The 15,732-nt window shown below is 43.4% G+C and overlaps 1 protein-coding gene across 1 annotated transcript; it reads left to right on the top strand.

The window, feature by feature from the left end:
- The first annotated feature begins 713 nt into the window (after positions 1 to 713).
- LOC135981787 (uncharacterized) lies at positions 714 to 4,044 on the top strand. The gene is made up of 2 exons (XM_065586013.1): positions 714 to 1,936; positions 2,932 to 4,044. The coding sequence occupies exons 1-2, from the start codon at positions 1,534 to 1,536 to the stop codon at positions 3,405 to 3,407; spliced, it is 879 nt and encodes a 292-aa protein (XP_065442085.1). The 5' UTR covers positions 714 to 1,533; the 3' UTR covers positions 3,408 to 4,044.
- The last annotated feature ends 11,688 nt before the right edge of the window (positions 4,045 to 15,732 follow it).

Below are 15,732 nucleotides of genomic sequence, written 5' to 3'. Positions count from 1 at the left end.
TCAAGATAGTGAAGGCCAAAGCTGACTGCATAATTACAAAGGGATCTCACAAAACCGGGTAAATGGGCAACAAAATGGCAGATTAAATTCAGTGTTGATAAGTGCAAAGGATAGTTGGAAAAAATAATCCCAACTATATATACAAAATGATGGGCTCTACATTAGCTGTTACCAGACAAGAAAGAGACCTTGGAGTCATTGTAAATAGTTCTCTGAAAATATCTGCTCAATATGTAGTGGCAGTCAAAAAGGGTAACAGAATGTTAGGAACCATTAAAAAAAGGATAGATAATAATACAATAAATCATAATGCACACACCGTGAATACTGCATTTTGTTCTAGTAGCTCCATCTCAAATAAAAGATATATTAGAATTGGAAAAGGTATAGAGAATGGCAACAAAAATGATTAGGGGTATGGAACAGTTTCCATATGAAGAGAGATTAAAAAGACTGAGACTGTTCAGTTTAGAAAAGAGACTAATAAAGGGAACATAATAGAGGTCTATATGATCATGAATGGTGTGGAGAAAGTGAATAGGAAAGTGTTATTTGCCCCTTTGCATAAGCAGTGGTCACCCAATGAAATTAATAGGCAGCAGTTTTAAAACAAACAAAAGGAAGTATTTCTTTACACAAAGGACAGTGTATCTGTGGAACTCACTGCCAGGGGATGTTGTGAATGCCATAAGTATAAGTGAGTTCAAAAAAGAATTAGATAAGTTCATGGAGGTTATGTTCATCAATGGCTGTTAGCAAAGATGGTCAGGGATGGAACCCCATGCTCAGGGTATTCCTAAACCTCTGCCTGCCAGAAGATGGGACTGGACAGCAGGAGATGGATCATTCAATAATGACCCTGTTCTATTCATTCCCTCTGAAGCATCTGGTACTAGTCACTGCCAGACGACAAGATAGTGGGCTAGATGGACCATTGGTCTGACCCAACATGGCTATTCTTATAGGCCTGGTCTACACTAGGCATTTATGTCGAAGTTAGCGCCATTACATCGAATTAACCTGCACCCGTCCACACTGCGATGCTATTTAGTTCGACATAGAGGTCTCTTTAATTCGACTTCTGTACTCCTCCCCGACGAGGGGAGTAGCGCTAAATTCGACATGGCCATGTCGAATTAGGCTAGGTGTGGATGGAAATCGACGCTAATAGCTCCGGGAGCTATCCCACAGTGCACCACTCTGTTGACGCTCTGGACAGCAGTACGAGCACGGATGCTCTGACCAGCCACACAGGAAAAGCCCCGGGAAAATTTGAATTTGAATTCCTTTTCCTGTCTGGCCAGTTTGAATCTCATTTCCTGTCTGGACATCGTGGCGAGCTCAGCAGCACTGGCAACGATGCAGAGCTCTCCAGCAGTGATGGCCGTGTAATCTCTGAATAGAAAGAGGGCCCCAGCATGGACTGATTGGGAAGTCTTGGATCTCATCGCTGTGTGGGGCGATGAGTCCGTGCTTTCCGAGCTGCGCTCCAAGAAACGGAATGCAAAGATCTATGAGAAGATCTCTAAAGACATGTCAGAGAGAGGATACAGCCGGGATGCAACGCAGTGCCACGTGAAAATCAAGGAGCTGAGACAAGGCTACCAGAAGACCAAAGAGGCAAACGGACGCTCCGGATCCCATCCCCAGACATCCCGTTTCTACAAGGCACTGCATTCCATCCTAGGTGCGGCCGCCACCACTACCCCACCACTGACCGTGGACTCTGAGGATGGGATATTGTCCACGGCCGGTTCCTCGGACATGTTAGGGGACGGGGAAGATGAGGAAGGAGATGAGGAGGACGAGGCAGTCGGCAGCGCTCACAACGCTGATTTCCCCGACAGCCAGGATCTCTTCATCACCCTTACAGAGATCCCCTACCAACCGTCCCCAGCCGTTACCCCGGACACAGAATCTGGGGAAGGATCAGCCAGTAAGTGTTGTAAACATCTAAACATTTATTTTTAACAGAATAGGAATATTAACAATTAAAAGAATGGGTTGTTCATGATTACTTTGCCCTAGGCGCTTAACGGTTCAGTCATGGGCAGTGCAAGTTTTGAAAAAAAATCTAGCAATGTCCGGTTTTGCGTGATTGTCCTGCCCAAGCCGCTCTACTGTTTAGTCCCTGCTACTGCAGCTACAGTAAAATGCGGTCTATATGTCCGGGGATAGAGCAGAAATCCTCCTGGGACATCTCGATGAAGCTCTCCTGGAGGTAATTGGAAAGCCGTTGCATGAGGTTCCTGGGGAGAGCGGCCTTATTGGGTCCTCCGTAGTACGACACGTTGCCGCGCCACGAGACAATCAAGTACTCGGGAATCATTGCTCTGCACAGCAGGGCGGCATACGGCCCTGGTCTTTGGAGGCTTTCCCGGAGCATTCTCTCTTTCTCGCTGTCAGAGATCCTCATCAGGGTGATGTCGCTCATGGTGACCTGCTTTGAATTACATAAAGGGAATGTTAGTGTTGGGACTGCTTTCCTGTTCCTTAACAGAACTGTAACCGCTGGTTTGCAGCCACGCGGTGGAGGCGGGAGAGGGGCAGCCTACAGGGATCGTTCCTGGGGACAGCCGCGAGGGGGTGGGACAGGGGCAGAGTTCCCGCTTGCTGGATTGCTGGCAGCAGGGACTGACATTGCTTTCAATGTGAAATGAGGCCAGTGCTAATATAAAAGTTTTAAGCTGCCACAAGTCTACGGCTTACCATGTCTGCCTGCAACAGAAATTCCGTTGTGCTGCCCCGCTTCTCAAATGTGCTGTGCAAGACCCCAGGCACTGAATGCGAAGGCTGAGAATTCGACCTTGTGCTGAGTGCGCATGTGATGGGTGCTGTGCATGGTCTTGTTCACAGAGAAAGACTATGTTCTTTGTTCACAACTACATTTATCTTTCTGAGGAATTCACTCCCTTTTTCCCATTCCCACAGCCACATCTGCGACTGTCTCACAACCTAGCCTGGCATCACACTCCCAGAGGCTAGCGCAGATTAGACGTAGGAAGAAGAGGACACGGGAGGACATGTTCTCGGAGCTTATGGCCTGCTCCCGAGCCCAGGCAGCACAGCAGACCCAGTGGCGGGAGAACTTGTCCCAAATGCACCAAGCAAACATGGATCGGGAGGAGAGGTGGCGGCAGGAAGACCAGCAGGCGACTCAAACGCTGCTTGGACTAATGAGGGAGCAAACGGACACGCTCCGTCGCCTTGTGGATGTTCTGCAGGAACGGAGGCAGGAGGACAGAGCCCCGCTGCAGTCTATCTGTAACCGCCCTCCCCCGCCACCAAGTCCCATACCCACCTCACCCAAAGTCCAAAGAAGGAGAGGTGGCAGAGTCCGTGCTAACTCTCACTCCACCCCTGCAGAGAGCTCTAGTAGCAGAAGGCTCTCATTCCCCAAAATTTGACAAGTTCTTTCCTTCCCGCCTGACACAAGCCCCCGTCCAAGTTTCACCTCCCAGTTCCATGTGTAGTTGATAATAAAAAATACGTTTCTGTTAACTACTGTTTCCATCATGTTCTTTTGGAGGAGGAGGGGAAAGGGGGTTGGTAATTGGACAGGACAGTCACCTTTGGCAGGGTACATAGGCGGGGGCAGGTACAGCAGCAGGGCACATACACAGTGCAGTGACTAGTTACCCTGGTCAGTCTGGGAGGTGGTTTTCATGTTATGTGGTGGGGGGTGGGTTGCTCTGTGACTTTGTGGCGGGGGAGGGCAGTTACAGATCTTAAGCGGCGGTCCTTATGCAGGATCACAGAGCCACGCAGCAGGGGATCTGTAACCGTCCTCCCCCTGCCACAAAGTCACATAGCCCCCCCATACACACAGTCCCGATCAGGAGGGGTGACAGGCTCCGTTGAAACAACCATCCCACCACAGCGGAGCCTGTCAATCCTTGAGTTTAGAAGCTTCATTTGCGTCACTACACTACACCCGCTCCGCACCACAGTCTGCGTCCCAGTTTTAAAAAATTCCCGCGAAAACAGTAGTAAAGAAAACGGTGTGCATTAACAAAGTAGAACTGATTTTATTTCAAAACGTGTGTTGGAAGGGGGGTGAAGGGAGTATGTAACTGGAGAGGATAGTCAACATTAATTGGGTAAAGAAACGGGGGCAGGTTCAGCTTCTCTGTACACAAACTTTAAAGTCACAGGTTACCCTGCTCACTCAGGAACTTAGCTTTCAAAGCCTCCCGGATGCACAGCGCGTCCCGCTGGTCTCTTCTAATCGCCCGGCTGTCTGGCTGTGCGTAATCAGAAGCCAGGCTATTTGCCTCAACCTCCCACCCCGCCATAAAGGTCTCCCCCTTGCTCTCACAGAGATTGTGGAGCACACAGCAAGCTGCTATAACAATGGGGATATTGGTTTCGCTGAGATCACAGCGAGTCAGTAAGCTTCTCCATCTCCCCTTGAGACGGCCAAAAGCACACTCCACCACCATTCTGCACTTGCTCAGCCGGTAGTTGAAGAGTTCTTTTTCACTGTCCAGGGCGCCAGTATAGGGCTTCATGAGCCAGGGCATTAGCGGGTAGGCTGGGTCCCCGAGGATGACTATAGGCATCTCCACATCCCGAACAGTTATTTTGTGGTCCGGGAAGTAAATACCTTGCTGCAGCCGTCTAAACAGACCAGAGTTCCTGAAAACACGAGCGTCATGAACCTTGCCCGGCCATCCGACGTAGATGTTGGTAAAACGTCCCCTGTGGTCCACCAGTGCTTGCAGCACCATGGAAAAGTAGCCCTTTCTGTTAATGTACTGGCTGGCCTGGTGGTCCGGTACCAGGATAGGGATGTGAGTTCCATCTATGGCCCCACCGCAGTTTGGGAATCCCATCGCTGTGAAGCCATCTATGATCGCCTCCACGTTTCCCAGGGTCACTACCTTTGGCAGCAGTAGCCTTGGCTACTTGCATCACAACAACCCCCACGGTAGATTTGCCCACCCCAAACTGGTTCGCAACTGACCGGTAGCTGTCTGGCGTTGCAAGCTTCCAGAGGGCTATGGCCACTCGCTTCTGGACAGTCAGGGCTGCTCGCAACCGGGTGTCATTGCGCTTCAGGGCAGGGGACAGCAACTCACAAAGTTCCAGGAAAGTTCCCTTCCGCATGCGAAAGTTTCGCAGCCACTGGGATTCATCCCAGACCTGCAGCACTATGCGGTCCCACCACTCAGTGCTTGTTTCCCGTGCCCAGAATCGCCGTTCCACGGCATCAACATGACCCATTGCCACCGTGATGTCCTCGGCGCTGAGTCCCGTGCTTTCTGAGAGGTCTGTGCTACTCTCAGACTTCAGGCCCTCACCGCGGTGCCGTAGCCTCCTCGCCTGACTTATCTGCATCTGCCTCAGGGAAAGGTGTATGATAAGCTGCGAGGCATTGAGAGCGGCCACAACTGCAGCGATGGTCGCAGCGTGCTCCATGCTCGCAGTGCTGTGGCGTCCGCACTGTCACTGACTAGAAAAGTGCGCGAACTGATTTCCCGCCGGCGCTTTCAGGGAGGGAGGGCGGGAGTGATGGACGGATGACGACAGTTACCCAAAAGCACCCTGGACACATTTTTTTTACCCAGAAGGCTTTTGCGGCTACACCCAGAATTCCAATGGGTAGCGGGGCCTGCGGGAACTGTGGGATAGCTGACCACAGTGCACCGCTTCGAATGTCGACGCTTTCCCCGTTAGTGTGGACTCACAAAGTTGAATTACTGTCCTTAGTGTGGACACACACGTTCGACTTTGCAATATCGATTCCAAAAATTCGATTTAAGTAAAATCGAACTACTCTCGTAGTGTAGACATGGCCATAGTCTTATGTTATAGGAGTTAAAAATCTTCTACAAACTCTAAGTACAGACAGTAAATCTCCAAATAGTCTTAACTCTGTTTGACTAAGTTTACAAAGAGGTGTGGAAAAGAGAGTTAGCTATTGGTTTTAATGATGGCAAACAAGTTGAGAAAAAATATACAAAACAACCAGAAGAACATACAAACTGCTTATTTTTTTAAAAAGTCAATGAAAGGGAATCTAACAGTATAAAGCTACTTGTCAGTGTCAAATTATATCTTTCTTGAACATTATTGTGGAAAAATCTGCAATATGGTTAGTAAGGAAAAAGCAGGGTTTAGAAGAGAGGTCCTGCAGGGATCAAGTGTTTGTGATCTGCAGTTGCAGACAACATATAATCTTTGCTTTACTGATTAGGTAATCTTATCGTAAACCTGGATAGATATATACAGGAAGATGATACTCAGCAAGATACCCCCAAATTAAGGCAGATAATACTAGCCACAGGCCATGTGGATTTGTGTGATTGATGCCCCTGCAGGAAGACTGAATAACGTTACACTTGAGAAAGCTGTCACATTTATATGCAGTACCTGGGAAGTACTGTTTCAGCGAGAAGTGGGTTGGATAATTCAGAATTAATGAGGAAGCCCTCAGATGGTCTTGTAAGATTTGGTCCCAACATGTTATAACGAAAGAAAGCACATGTAGCACAGATAGAGCTATCTACCTATTTATCTGAAAAGGCTCATGGGCATTCTGTAGTTCATTCCAGAAAACACATCAAATATGTGTTCCTTACATTGAGATGAGTACAGAATTCCTCCCATTTCCCCACTGAAAAAGAAGACACTGTAGGGGCTACAGCTCCCTCCCTATTTGATTAAGTCACACCCGTTTTCAGAATCTTTGATTACCGTAGTGAGAGATGTAAATATGAGACCAATTGAGAATTTTGGATGGCTAAGGTATCCTGTATGCTGTTATTTGAGTGCTCCCCTCCCAAATACATAGAATCAAGTTCTTAATATAGGTATCACCACAGTTGTTTTGAAACTGACTTCTTGAGAGATTATTGCCAGAAGGTTATTGTTGATGTCCTGTTCGTATAGGCTGTCAGTCTTTGGCTAGAACAAAATCATGTATTTTTTCTGTCACATTCTGGAGTACAATCTAGACTAGTGAGAGGTTGTGTCACTGCCTGCTCCATAACCCTGGGTTCCTGCCTCATAATGCTTTGCTGCTGTATCTTCCAACCTGGGCTGCTCACAAACAGCCAGACATCATATGGTCATACCCTGGGTGTCTGTATATAGCTACAGGCCTGGCCCAGCAGCTCTGACCCCAGCAACCTGTCAGCAACACTCCAGTCACACTCTGGCTTCCACCAGCCTTGGTTACACTTGCAGGGTGGCACTAACACACTCCCAATTCTGAATTTTCCCCAATGTGTGTGTTCTGCAATGTCCAGCCTTCTCCTGGACAGTTCAGATATTAGAGGACCATTGCCCCTTTAAGGGGTCAATATTCAACAGTTTGCTACTTTAACTGGAGTTATCCAAACAGTTCAGTTTGAACACAATATTTTTGATTAAAAAAATAAAACAAGTTTATTCAACTACAAAGAGACAGATTTTAAGTGAGTTCAAAATAATATATTAAAGTCAGAAATGATTACAATAGAAATAAAGATAAAATACTTTCTAGTAGCTGAAACTTAACAAGCTAAACTTGGTTCAAGGTACAGGATCTCCGCATCATTAATGACCAAATTCTCAGGTCAGGATCTTCCCTCAGAATCAAAGGGCTGGTTCCTTTATCTTCTTAGGTGGAAGGGAGAGATAGAGAGTGGTGGGGTGGTTTTGCCCCTCACTTTTATAGTCCAGTCACCCTTTGAAGTGGAGTCTTCTGAGAATTACCCCTCAAAACAAAGTTTATTCAAACAGTAAAGAAGGTGCCACGGGGTCTGGTGTTGAGGGTAGCTCCATATGCTTCCTTTCCCATGTATGCTGAAATGCAGATTTGCTGTCTCCTGCCATTTCCTCCTCTTGCTGTCTCAAGGACCCTGTTTACTACTTATCTGTAAATTGAGGTAAACACATGTTCCTTAGTTTAGGATAGACCTGTTTAACGACTTTTGCCTCATCAGGGCTGTGTGGGTTTGAATATGTGCTAACATCATCATAAAGGGGGACTTCATAACTTTACATATAATGTTGCTGTATACATTTCACCATATTATTGACCAGCAAGTTATTAGTTTTCAAATGATACCTCACAAGGCACCTTTTGTACAAAGATTATTACAATAGTGTGTAAGGTGTGAATACTGGGGTGCTTTCAGTCACATTTTCTTAGAGAAAAAGAAAGGGTGGTTTGGCCACATTTGACCTCATTCAGAAATGGAAGAAAGTTGTTCCGGTGTGACAAGCCAAATTGATGTTAGTTGATTCAGCACTCCATGGTTTTCATAAGGAATTAAGCTGAAGGAAGTTTTCCAGTGATGCATTTGGAGGAGGGGAAAGGGTTAAATCCTGCAATCATTATTCAAGTAAAACTCTCTTTTGCTATCAGAACAGGAGTACTTGTGGCACCTTAGAGACTAACAAATTTATTAGAGCATAAGCTTTCGTGGACTACAGCCCACTTCTTCGGATGCATATAGAGTGGAATAAATATTGAGGAGATATATATACACACATACAGAGAGCATAAACAGGTGGGAGTTGTCTTACCAACTCTGAGAGGCCAATTAAGTAAGAGAAAAAATTTTTTTGAAGTGATAATCGAGATAGCCCAGTACAGACAGTTTGATAAGAAGTGTGAGAATACTTTTGCTATAGTTGATTTGTGTCCTGTGGGGGAGATTTTCAAAGGTACAATTCTCATTGAAAGTTAATGGGAGTAAGGTGCTTAAGTCTTATTTGTATTTTTTTTAATCTAATGCGAAAGTCAGACACAGTGGGGAATATTCTATTACTCATTAGTAATTTTTAAAAAAATCAAATGGTATTAAATTGTTTCTTCCCCCCTTATATTGATTTATTCTCTCTTTACATGTATCATTCCTTGAGGCAGTGACTACATCTTTGTCTCTCTGTAAAAGCTCTACTGTAATATAAATAATTAGTAGTTAAAAGAAACTGCCCATGTTGCTCCAAACCAGAACCCTGTTCTCATTATTCCTACCTATTCTTTCTCCAAGAAAAGCATCTAGGTAAGAGCACAAAATACAGAATTTTTAAATTTTCAAAACAATAAATATTAGACTAATTTTATTTTGTTTAGAATATACATAAATGGAGTTTTAGACCTTTAAACTGTGTTTTCAATTTACACTAATGTTAATGTGCTTGTACAGGTTTAAAGTGTTTGAACAGGGCCACTCTTGAAAACCATATTTCTGATTTTCATGTATATCAGAAGATTCAAAATGAGAACATCTTGTTAGCAATCACTATACTGCCTTTATTCATTTGTTCCTATTAACGAGAGAGTTCAGCTGACAGCTGGCACCTCCTGTGTTTCCTTCAGTGAATGGATTTTATTTAAGAGTAGTACCTCACAGCACTGCAAGATAAAGACGAATTGATCACAGAACTAAAAGTTAGTGGTTGCTTGGATGCATGTAATCATTACTTGATTATTCTGTTTGCGCACAACAAATGTAAAGTCCAAACCAACCCCCACACACACACACACATGCGCGCGCACACACACACACACAGAGCTTTGAAAGGGCCAGCTTCACAAAGCTGATAACAATTGAGCCAAATCAGCTAGGAGAAAGAATTTAAACAGAAAAAATGTGAATGCTATTTGGAATTGTTTAAGAATAGTTTACTAGATACCAAAAAGTCACAAAGACTATATGCATCCGAAGAAGTGGGCAGTAGCCCACGAAAGCTTATGCTCTAATAAATTTGTTAGTCTCTAAGGTGCCACAAGTACTCCTGTTCTTTTTGCGGATACAGACTAACACGGCTGCTACTCTGAAACCTGAAAGACTATACCGTTTGTTTGTTTTTTAAAAAAGCTACCTGACAGAGGGGAAGTGAAAGCACCTATAAAACATAACATATACAAAATAATATTGACTATAGGAAAGCAAAGTTTTTTGCTTTGCTTTGTTGTACTGACCCTAAATGCTTCATTTTGAATCAGTTCAACATTAAGTTGAATTTCATCATGGTGTGCATTACTTCATGGGGATTGTAGTTTGAGAGTTTGATGCCTCCATTCTCTCCTATGGGCCGGCTCCATCTCCTATAGAATCATAGAAATGTAGGACTGGAAGGGACTTTGGGAAGTCATCAAGTCCAGCCACCTACTCTGTGGCAAGACCAAGTAAACCTAGACTATCCCTGACAGGTGTTTGTCCAACCTGTTTATAAAAACCTCCAGTGATGGGGATTTCACAGCCTCCCTCGGAAGTCTATTCCAGAGCTTCACTACCCGTATAAAGTTTTTACTAATATCAACCAAAATCTTCCTCGTTTCAGATAAGCCCTTTACTTCTTGTCCTACCTTCAGAGGACATGGAGAACAATTGATCACAGTCCTCTTTAGAGCAGTCCCTAACATTTGAAGACTGTTATCAGGTAGCCCTTCAGTCTTTTTTCCCTCAAGATTAAACATGCCCAGTTTTTTTAACCTTTCCTCATGTGGGTATTTTTAAACCTCTCCTCTGGACTCTCTTCAATTTATCCACATCTTTCCTAAAGTGTGACACTCAGTATTGGACACAGTACTTCAGCTGAGGCCTCACCAGTGCCAAACAGAGTGGGACAGTTACCTCCCATGTCTTACATACACAACATTCCTGTTAATACATCCCAGAACGATATTAGCCTTTTTTGCAGCTTCATCAAATTATTGACTCATATGCAACTTGTGATTCACTATAGCCCCCAGAGCCTTTTCAGCAGTACATCTGCCTAGTTATTCCCCATAATATAGTTGTGCATTTGATTTTTCCTTCTTAAGTAAAGTACTTTGCCCTTGTCTGGAATCAAAGAGAATACACTCAATAAAGACAAATTCTCTAATTTGTCAAGATCATTTCGAATTCTAATCCTGTCCTCCTGCAACCCCTCCCATCTTGGTGTCATCTGCAAATTTTATAAAATATACTCTTCACTCTATTATCCAAGTTATTAATGAATTAGTACCAGACCCAGAACTGACACTGCGGGACCTCACTAGATACACCTTCACAGTTAGAACAGTGGTTCTTTCAACCAGTTGTGCACCTTATAGTAATTTTATCTAGACCACATTTCTCTAGTTTGCTTATGAGAATGTCATGTGGGACTTTGTCAAAAGCCTTACTAAAAATCACGATATTTTATACTTACTGCTCCCCCCCCAATCCACTATGCTATTAATGATGTGAAAGAAGGAAATTAGCTAGGTATAGCACGATTTGTTCTTGAAAAATCCATGTTGGCTATTCCTTATACCCTTAGTATCCTTTAAGTGGCTACAAATTGATTGCTTAATAATTTGTTCCTGTATCTTTCCAGGTATCAAAGTTATGCTGCTGGTCTATAACTGATCTTTGTTCCCCCTTTTAAAGAAAGGTACTATGTCTGACCTTTTGCATCTTCTGGGACCTCACCCATTCTCCGTGAGTTCTCAAAGATAATTGCTAATGGTTCTGAGATTGCTTTAGCTAGTTCCTTAAGTACCCTAGGATGAATTTCATCAGGTCCTGCTGACTAGAATACATCTAATTTATCTTAGTATTCTTTAACCTGTTCTTTCTCTATTTTGGCTTGCATTCCTTCCACCTTGTTGTTAATATTAATCACATTGATATCTGGTCACCTTTAACCTTTTTAGTGAAAACTGAAGCAAAATAGGCACTAGACCCCTCAGCTTTCTCAATGTCTTCACTTATTAGCTCTCCTTCCACACTAAGTAGAGGGCCTACACTTTCCTTCAGCTTTCTCTTGCACCTAATGTATTTAAAGAACCTCTCCTTATTGCCTTTTGTGTTCCTTTCTAGCTGTAACTCATTTTGTGCTTTAGCCTTTCTAATTTTCGTCTTATATGCTTGTGCTAGTCTCTTCAACTCCTCCTTAGAAATTTGTCCATGTTTCCACTTCGTGTAGGATACCTTTTTGATTTTCAGGTCATTAAAGAGCTCCTGATGGAGTCATCTTGGCCTCTTACTATTCTTCCTACTTTTCTTTTGCATTGGGATAGTTTGCATTTGTGCCTGTAATATTGTCTCCTTAAGAAACTGTCAGCTCTAAACTATTTTTCCCCTTAGATTTTCCTTCCATAGGATCTTACCTACCAGTTCTCTGAGTTTGTTAAAGTCAGCTTTTTAAAAGTCCATTGTCCTTATTCTGCTGCTCTCACTCCTTCCTTTCCTTAGAATCCTGAAATCTATCATTTCATGATCACTCCCAGCCCAATCTCCTTCAGATTCGCTCTCAATTCCTTCCTGTTCACTACTGTCCCCTGATTATTTCCTCCACTTTCTGGAAGAAAAAGTTGTCTCCAACATATTCCAAGAATTTATTGGAAATTTTGTGTTTTGCCTTATTCCTTTTCTAACAGATATCTGCGTAGTTAAAGTTCCCCATTACTACCAGGTCTCGTGATATTTCTGTTGCTTGTTTTAGAAATGCCTCATCCACCTCCTCTTCCTGATTTGGTGGCCTATAGTAGACTCCTACCATTATGTCACACCTATTTTTCACACCTTTTACCTTTACCCAGATACTTTCAACTGGTCTGTCTCCCATTGCCTTTTGGACCTCAGAACAAGTGTATATATTTCTGATATATAATGCAACATCTCCTTCCCTTTTACCCTGCCTGTCCTTTCTGAACAAGCTATATTTCTCTATACCAATATTCCAGTCATGAGATTTACCCCACCAAGTTTCTGTGATGCCAATTAAGTTATAATTTTGCTTATATACTAAACCTTCCAGTTCTTCCTGATTATTCCCCATACTCCTTGCATTTATTTATCAACAACTAAGAAATTGAGCGGATTCCACCACTGATTTCCCTGTTGTTGCTCCTATGACCCTATTTTAATTTTCATAGAATCATAGAATATCACGGTTGGAAAGGACCTCAGGAGATCATCTAGTCTAACCTCCTGCTCAAAGCAGGACCAATCCCCAAATAAATCATCCCAGCCAGGGCTTTGTCAAGTCTGACCTTAAAAACCTCTAAGGAGGGAGATTCCATCACCTCCCTAGGTAACCCATTCCAGTGCTTCACCACCCTCATAGTGAAAAAGTTTTTCCTAATATCCAACCTAAACCTCCCCCACTGCAACTTGAGACCATTACTCTTTGTTCTGTCATCTGCTACCACTGAGAACAGTCTAGATCCATCCTCTTTGGAACCCCCTTTCAGGTAGTTGAAAGCAGCTATCAAATCCCCCCTCACTCTTCTTTTCTGCAGACTAAACAATCCCAGTTCCCTCAGCCTCTCCTCATAAGTCATGTGCTCCAGCCCCCTAATCATTTTTGTTGCTCTCTGTTGGACTCTCTCCAATTTTTCCACATCCTTCTTGTAGTGTGGAGCCCAAAACTGGACACAGTACTCCAGATGAGGACTCACTAATGTGGAATAGAGGGGAATGATCATGTCCCTCGATCTGCTGGCAATACCCCTACTTATACAGCCCAAAATGCCATTAGCCTTCTTGGCAACAAGGGCACACTGTCGACTTATATCCAGCTTCTTGTCCACTGTAACCCCTAGGTCCTTTTCTGCAGAACCATTCAGTTCCCTAGTCTGTAGCAGTGCATGGGATTCTTCTGTCCTAATTGCCGGACTCTGCATTTGTCCTTGTTGAACCTGTTGTCCTTGTTGAATTTTCCATGTTCCCCCTCTTCCCTCAAATCTAACCCTTTCTTGAGTCAGCTATTTTTATACTTATCTGTGGGTTTTTGACACCTTCCCCCCTTTGAACCTAGTTTAAAGCCCTCCTTACTAGGTTGGCGAGTTGGATGTGAAGATGCTTTTCCCATCTTCCCATCCCAGTTTGGTTCATGATGCATCATGGGAGATGTACTTCTCCAGGAGCCAATTGAAAAGAATGGGGACCCGAACAACAACTCCAGTGAAGCAATGTGCCACAATGGGGAAAAGCAGTTTGACGTTGAACTGATGCAAACAAAATGTTTTAGGTCAGATCAACAAAATTAAATATTCTGCTTTGTGTCGAACCAGCCTGAAACATTTTATTTAATTTTTCTTGATGGCAAAGCTGCAATTTTTTCCCATTGAAGATTTAATTTTGTGGAAACTTGGTTTTCTATCAAAAATGATTTTGATAAAATTCCAAGCCAACTGTAATTGTTATAGAGTCATGTTGTAACCACTATTCAGCAGTGTGTGTTTACTCCTTAATAAGAGTTCTGTGTAATTTGAGAATATTTCCATTTAAATTTTACTGGCTTTTGAAACCTCATCGATACCAGATCTCCTATAACAGTTGGATTTACTAGGCTTCTGCCCATTTGAAGATGGATTTTAAATAAGAATCTCTCTCTTCAAAAAGAAGCACAGATTGAAAAAAAGGAAGGTGAAGTATCAGCCAGCCTTGGCTTACGGTTGATTTTTTTAAGCTCACTTCCAGGAGGAGGCTCTGGTTTCCATTGCAGTGATTCAAGTAAGCATCATCTTGTGTGTTTGGAATTAAAATGCATACCTTAATAAGGGCTGCTTTCTGAGGGAGAAATGCAAAGAATAGTCATCCTCTCAGAATAGTTTAAACATAAAAGCAGACAAGCATGAAGAAAACAACTTCTGCACTAATAATAACAATTCATTGTTCCCTGGAAACTTTCACTAATAAGAGTATCATAAAAGCACAAAGGCAGGATCAGCCAATACAACTGTTAGATTAGCTAAATATTCCTAATCCTCTAATGAAGCACTAATCTTAATAGGATGCTAGTGTGCCCTCTAGCAATGGTCTATATGGCAGACAAATAAAGTGCTTCTTTTAAAGTGCTGACTATGATCCTGATCTTTTAAACACATAAACACATTACATTTTGCTCATGCAGTTCATCCCATTGAAGTCTATGGAAGTAAAAACTTTTGGTATATTAATGTAAATGCTTGTATATAAAATATAAAGCAAAAAGAAACAGTCATATAAAGCTGTTTTGTCTCACAGCTATATAAAGCAAGATGATAGTTATGATTACAGCTCCATTTATACACAAACACCCTTCCCTCCCCCACCACGAGAGAGCGGGGAGAAAGAGAGAGAGAGAGACAGAGAGAGAGAGAGACAGAGAGGACTGTAATTTTCCATGGAGGAAAAATGGAAAATTCAGGAGGAAATCAGGAGGTGTTGGATCTCCTGGGTCTGTTTTGTTCTATAGAGTTAGCAATATAGAGATTTGTGGCACTTTAGAGAACAGAGAGGACACTTTGATGACCAGGTTCAAACAAATCAACAAAGATTTATTAATTCTAAGAAATAAAGAATTTATGCTTATAGTAACTCCTCACTTAACGTTGTCCTGGTTAACGCTGTTTTATTGTTACGTTGCTGATCTATTAGGGAACAAACTTGTTTAAAGTTGTGCAATGCTCCCTTATAACGCCGTTTGGCAGCTGCCTACTTTGTCCACTGTTTGCAGGATTCTCTGGAAGAGCAGCCCCTCTTTGTGGGGATCAGCCCCCCCCATCAACTCCCCTAAATTCCCTGTAAGGTATGTGGCTCGGCAGCTGCCCAGCAGCAGTTCAGCTGTCCCTCCCCCCACTGCCGTGCTGCTCCTGACCTGCCCTCTGCCTTGGAACTGCTCCCAGGAGCTTCCTGCTTGCTGGGGGAGGAGAGAAGAGGGGTGCTGATATCAGGATGTCCCCCTGCTCCTGCTCACCACAAAGCAGAGGAGGGGACAGGGCTCAGGGACAGAAAGGACAAAGCTTGCTGGAAGCTGTTGCTTCCTGTCTGA

Source organism: Chrysemys picta, chromosome 2 (genome assembly GCF_011386835.1).
Source record: "Chrysemys picta bellii isolate R12L10 chromosome 2, ASM1138683v2, whole genome shotgun sequence".
Taxonomy (NCBI): Eukaryota; Metazoa; Chordata; order Testudines; family Emydidae; genus Chrysemys; species Chrysemys picta.
Note: the sequence above shows the minus strand (reverse complement) of the source record. Positions and strands in the feature narration are given on the sequence as shown.

Coding starts and splice junctions, on each gene's coding strand:
- LOC135981787 (XM_065586013.1), top strand. CDS start 1,534: ATGTCAGAGAGAGGATACAGCCGGGATGCAACGCAGTGCCACGTGAAA. Junction 1,937..2,931: donor ATCTGGGGAAGGATCAGCCA/GTAAGTGTTGTA, acceptor CCATTCCCACAG/CCACATCTGCGACTGTCTCA.